At 37.2% G+C, this 5479-nt stretch overlaps 1 protein-coding gene across 1 annotated transcript; it reads right to left on the reverse strand.

The window, feature by feature from the left end:
- Positions 1–2589: 2589 nt before the first annotated feature.
- Positions 2590–4301, reverse strand: LOC116170746 (pair-rule protein odd-paired-like). The gene is made up of 2 exons (XM_031487251.1): positions 3280–4301; positions 2590–2618 (listed from the first exon to the last, which is right to left on the reverse strand). Exons 1-2 carry the CDS (start codon positions 4094–4096, stop codon positions 2590–2592), a joined length of 846 nt encoding a protein of 281 aa, XP_031343111.1. The 5' UTR covers positions 4097–4301.
- Between the last annotated feature and the right edge of the window lie 1178 nt (positions 4302–5479).

Consider the following 5479-nt stretch of genomic DNA (forward strand, 5'->3'; position numbering starts at 1 on the left):
AGCTACTGTGCATCAAAGCAATGTGTTTTGCAGTTTCCTAGATGAAATTGGTCAATAAATAGTTGGCTCTACTAACTTAACCAAAAAGGGAGTACGACAGAAAAATCAACGAGGTTTCTACGACTTCAATGCCGAGATCTTGTCCCTCATCACCCGAACGTACGGAAAGACGTTTTTTTGAAAAATACGCAAATAGATAATTTCAAGAAAGGTTGTAATTTTTAACACTTTCCTTATCATGTGGTGTGTGTATTCTCCCTCCCCCCTTCATCTCACAACTGAGCATTTTGATTCTCATAGCCACGCGAAAATTCCTCTGTATCGTGTTTAATGCATTCTCTATCCCCAACCTCGCCACCTCTTAAAGCAAAGAGCAAGGAATAAGAAAAGTCTTTTTGGCAGCACAAAAAATGAGATCGCAATAATTTTGCGAGAAAAAAGTTAGTAACTTACTAATTCAAGAGATCCATTCATTTAACGCACAGTATTAATCGGGAGATTATTGACCATATAGAGAACATCGCCATCGCCACACCATGACGCCACATCTTTGAAAGCATCATTTGCATAATGGATTTGAGTATGGATGAATTTTTTTCATATTATCTACTTCAGATACCTCATTCCCATTTACTAAAATGTAAAGCGGACCGATGGCAAATAATTCAGTTCCGTTAATAAATAGATTTATTATTAACAAAGTTGCATGTGTGTGTGGACATTTGATTGCTTTTCCCGTGGCTTCGTATATGGTACCTAAGTATGACAATAATAATAATAATAATTTTATCACTCTGATGATTAAACAATCTTTTTGAATTGACTCAAAAAGCTAATCGGATTCTTATCAAAAAAATTCATCAATATAGGTATATAGGAAATAGGACTAAAAGAAAAAAATTGAGACAAAGGCCTCGGGCAATAATTTGTTTCCTACAATTTCCCAACACATATCTATATACAGCGACGGACCTTTGGGGGGCAGGCTGCCCCTCCAATACTTAACTAGTTGGCAATTTTGACAAGAGTTGATCATTTTCATTACCAGTGGGCGAATGCCGCGAAAGTAGGTAAATCGTAGATATAGGTAATAAATCGACTATTGAAGGAATGAGGAATGACAACGAAAAGGTTTTATTAAAAACCAGGTGTCAAATTCTTGACAGAACTGCTTTCTAGGAAGCTAAAAATATGCTTGTATCTATTTAAAATAAGAATTAGATATACTGGACAGAAATGTTAATTTTTTAAAGGAACCCCGAGTGGAATCCGCAATCTGATAAGAGCTCAAATAACACGGAACACTTCCCAGTTCATACTGCTGACACGCCTTATACTTAATACGTAATAGATATCTACTACCCGTTTGAGTTGGAAATTTTTACTGTTGAGTTGGCAAAATGTCATGTCTGTCATGTCTGCCCCCCCAATTTTTTTGTCTAGGTCCGTCCTTGTCTATATATAGGTAAAATAAACGAATGAATGAAATGAATTTTCTTTCCTCTTATACCTATAGGTACCACCACAGATTTAAATATACTATTAAATCTGTGGTACCACTTACCAAATCGGAACGCGACCATTGATTATGCAAACGTTTAACTTAAATGCATAGTATCGCAGTGCACCATCATTTGGAAGAAGCAATCGGATGGATATAGCTATTAACTATAATGATAACTATACTTCGGTGTTTTATATGTACCTACTTTAAAGGACGACGCCTATTTAAATCCGAGCGTAGACAGAAGGGAGCGAGGTTTTAACCGGAAGAGTCCTTTAAACTACAAAACAACCGTGTTATCTTCAACATTTTTATAACAGTGAAGCATATTTTATCCGAATTTGTCTTTTATGAATATGTGATCATGAGAAAAAAATGTTTCTCAAGATTGGCGTAGGTAGTAATGATGGTAGTTAACCATGGTAATAGAATCAACAACATTAGGTACGGAAAATTAAGGACGTACTTTATAAGAAACAATGAATTTTATAGCTAACTTAAGAAACGAGTTTAAATGAATCTTAGAAACGGTTTAAAATATTAGTGTTATAAAAACAGATTATGACCTTAGCTAAATTGCTTAAAGATCTGAATCTGGCAACTAGACTGTGTGCTGGTTTTCTTACTATATGTTGGAGAATAAATGGAGAATTAAAAATATTATACCTGTACTGATTTGAAACAACCATTTCTGATCACTCGGTACCTATTAATCTATAAATATGTAGGTAGTCAATGTTAGCTTACAAATGCAAAGACTACGATACAAAATTTTGAAATAAAGCCATTGATGTATTTTCGAGGTACCTAGGTATAAAAAAATAATAAAAACCATTCTCTTTAAGTAGGTACCTATACCTATGAGCCTACGGCTCGATACATGCCCTAGGTTGCTTTGAATCCGAGTATAACTTCACGATTGAGCATATGTTCAATGACCGTCGGATATGGGATAGGTACCTATTTATTCTATACCTCGGCTTAGGTACCTAATTTGATTTCATAATGTTAACTTTTTGCAGTAAGTAGATAAATTTGAGAAATCCCAGAAAAAATCTTAGTCACCTATTTACCCACTACGGTCGTTAGAGCAGGTAGATAAAGCTAGCATTATCTACAAAAAAATGCATTTACTGCATTAAAGTTCGGTAATTAGATATACAAAAGTTAAGGACAAATTTTACATAATTCCCCAATTGTTTCTTATAAACAATGAATGTCGAAAATTAGCAATCGACTTTTGACAAAAGAAACCTGTCGACCAGATGGTAGGTAGGTACAAAAGTTATATTTAGGTACCAATATTTAAAACAAATAATCCTTTGTGCCCAGTTTTACATGGAGATAAATGTCAATTCGCAATTCCTATCCTTTTCAAATACGACATAAAAGATTTTTGGCCGCCTTTCCGCACGGCTTATCAAACAAATTCGAAAATGGAATCCATCGCGTCCTTGTATATACATGTTGACATTCAAATATTCATTTCATTGATTATAAATGGTAAATACATACACATGTGTTCACCCCTAAACGCCAACGGCCCTATAAACGGCTATTAACTCTCTACCAGTGCTCAATATTGGCCTCGAGGGCTCTTCAAATCACGGAACAAAGGGCACGGACGGCGTTGAAAATCGCGTAATCGCCTTTCATCTTCTAGTTAACACTGAATTCATTTATTGAGGGTTTTATGTGTAACATTTTGTACATCGGACACGGTTGAAATTGGAATATAACGATGGGGATGCAGTGTAAATAAAAAGAAAACTTACCGGTATGCGTCCTTTTGTGTATTTTCAAATTTTCGCTTCGTGCAAAAACCTTACCGCATCCGGGAAATGGACATGGAAAAGGTTTTTCTCCTGTATGTACACGTATATGATTAACTAACTTATATTTCGCCTTGAAGGGCCTGCCATTCCTCGTACAGTTCTGCCAGAAGCACGCGTGTGTTGTACATTCTGGTCCGCCAACGTGCTCGACCGTTAAGTGCGTTACAATTTCGTGCATGCTTGTGAAATGTTTGCCGCAATTTTTCCTAGGAGGTGGCTGATCCGGGTCTACCCATAGGCATTGCATTTCCTGTTTAATGGGCTGCCTCATGTATCTGAAGAATGCCCCGTGAACGTTTGTCGGATGGTGCGGCATTGCCATGTGTGGGTTTAAATACTGGTGGTGATTTGGTTGCGTGTGGTAAGCTGCATGATGGTCCGTTCGCGTGTATAACATTTGATGGTGTGGTCCTAGGTGTGGATGTTGATGGTGGGTCATATCTGTGTGCGGATGATGAAATAATACCGGATCGCTTGGTGCTGTCTGTGCCGTCGGAAAGTCGTGGTGGTCGCGCCGTAACAAAAAATCTCTAGCCGCGTATCCAGCGTGCGGATTTAAGTGGCTCATGTGACTGTAATTTGTTTGGAAGTGGTGATTTTGTGTTCCGGGTCCCACTTCCGGCGCAGTCATCGCGGCCGCGGAATTTTGATGCGGCGACGGAATCGTCGCGCCTCCGCCGTTGTGTGGCGGTGGGCTCATCTTTAAACCATAAGTGGCCAAATGATGATGACCGGTGTCCATAAATGCGTTAATCATTTTAGTTTATATTTTACATTAAGGCCAAGTGAAACTCGCTGTAGTTCAAGATGACATAATAAATTATTCAGTACCTATACCACTCAAACCATTCTCACTAAACACAAAAACATATTTCTAAACTATTTCGTTTATTAATAAATTGCCGGCAACAAAATAATAAAACACAAATATAAGTGTAACACGGGTGAAGTCCTTTATTGACGGTGAACACAACTTGACTGAAACCACAGTAGGCCATGCTTGGAATCTTGCAGAATGGCGGGGTGCACAAGCCGAGGATTGGTTTAGAATATGACCCCTGCTATTGGAGCTCAATATTCTAAGGGCTACTAGAAAATCCCGTTGGTGTATACAACGCCAATAACACCAGGGGGTGGATCTTATAACACGTTCTTACTTGTTGATCTTGGTAAGCAACAGGAGTTTTGTCACCGTATTTTTTAGCTGTTTATTCTTGTCGACGAACATATGTAGATACTTAATTATTTTTTTAACATAAAGCTATCTAGACATGTTGTTAATTATGGGATTACAAGGGGCATTTCCAAATTGCTGATTACGAAAACCATTTTTTTTATTTTAGAGGAACGAACCTACAGTTTATCTCTTCGATATTCTTCCAATTAGCGAAATGTTTAGGTACCTCATGAAACTCTCTTTGAGATTCGCGCCTATGCATTCGCATAGAGGAAATACCAGGGCATATAGGTACCTATCTACCTATTCCACTGCACTACCTACTTCCCTTATCTTAAAGGTGCATACCTACCTACAGAAATTGTATATCTAATGGCATTGTTTAAATACCTACTTAAACAATGGTACTACGGCTATAGAGGTACCTACCATAAGCTGCAGCAAATACTTGCACTATTTTTAAACTGATATAGGATCAAACGAAATTTTCCCAATGAGTTCCTTTTTCCGGCGTGTGTCGATTTATATCACGTATTGCGCACTAACTTTTTTCTTGCGAAAACACAAAATTCACGTGATCCCAAACATGTACCTACTCTCATTTCCTTGACACCTAGAAACTCTTCTGATTACGTTTAATTACTTTAATTAATTGCTTTTAATTATACTTGTCATACTTTTGAATTAAATGCATAGAGATTCTACATAAATATGTTGTTTTCCAATTTACAGTACTCCTTTGTTTCAAGCGCTGGCTACATGAATTACTGACCGATTTACGTATTTTTATTTGTATTTAGATACTGTATGTTCCCTTATGGGCGATATTCAATACAAGTATGCATAACTACATATTTATTTATAATTGAATTTATTGCAGCACATTTCGCTTTTGTTGGCATGAATATGTTACTGTTTATTTACAGGGTGCTTCACCTGGGGGCGAGTGACGTACATTAGGTG

Source organism: Photinus pyralis, unplaced genomic scaffold (genome assembly GCF_008802855.1).
Source record: "Photinus pyralis isolate 1611_PpyrPB1 unplaced genomic scaffold, Ppyr1.3 Ppyr1.4_LG5, whole genome shotgun sequence".
NCBI classification, from domain to species: domain Eukaryota; kingdom Metazoa; phylum Arthropoda; class Insecta; order Coleoptera; family Lampyridae; genus Photinus; species Photinus pyralis.

Bases quoted from the DNA above. Each gene is read 5' to 3' on its own strand.
- LOC116170746 (XM_031487251.1), bottom strand. From the start codon at position 4,096: ATGATTAACGCATTTATGGACACCGGTCATCATCATTTGGCCACTTAT. The intron at 2,619-3,279 runs GTAAGTTTTCTT...ATTTTTTTGTAG, and splicing joins ACACAAAAGGACGCATACCG to ATAATGCTAGCTTTATCTAC.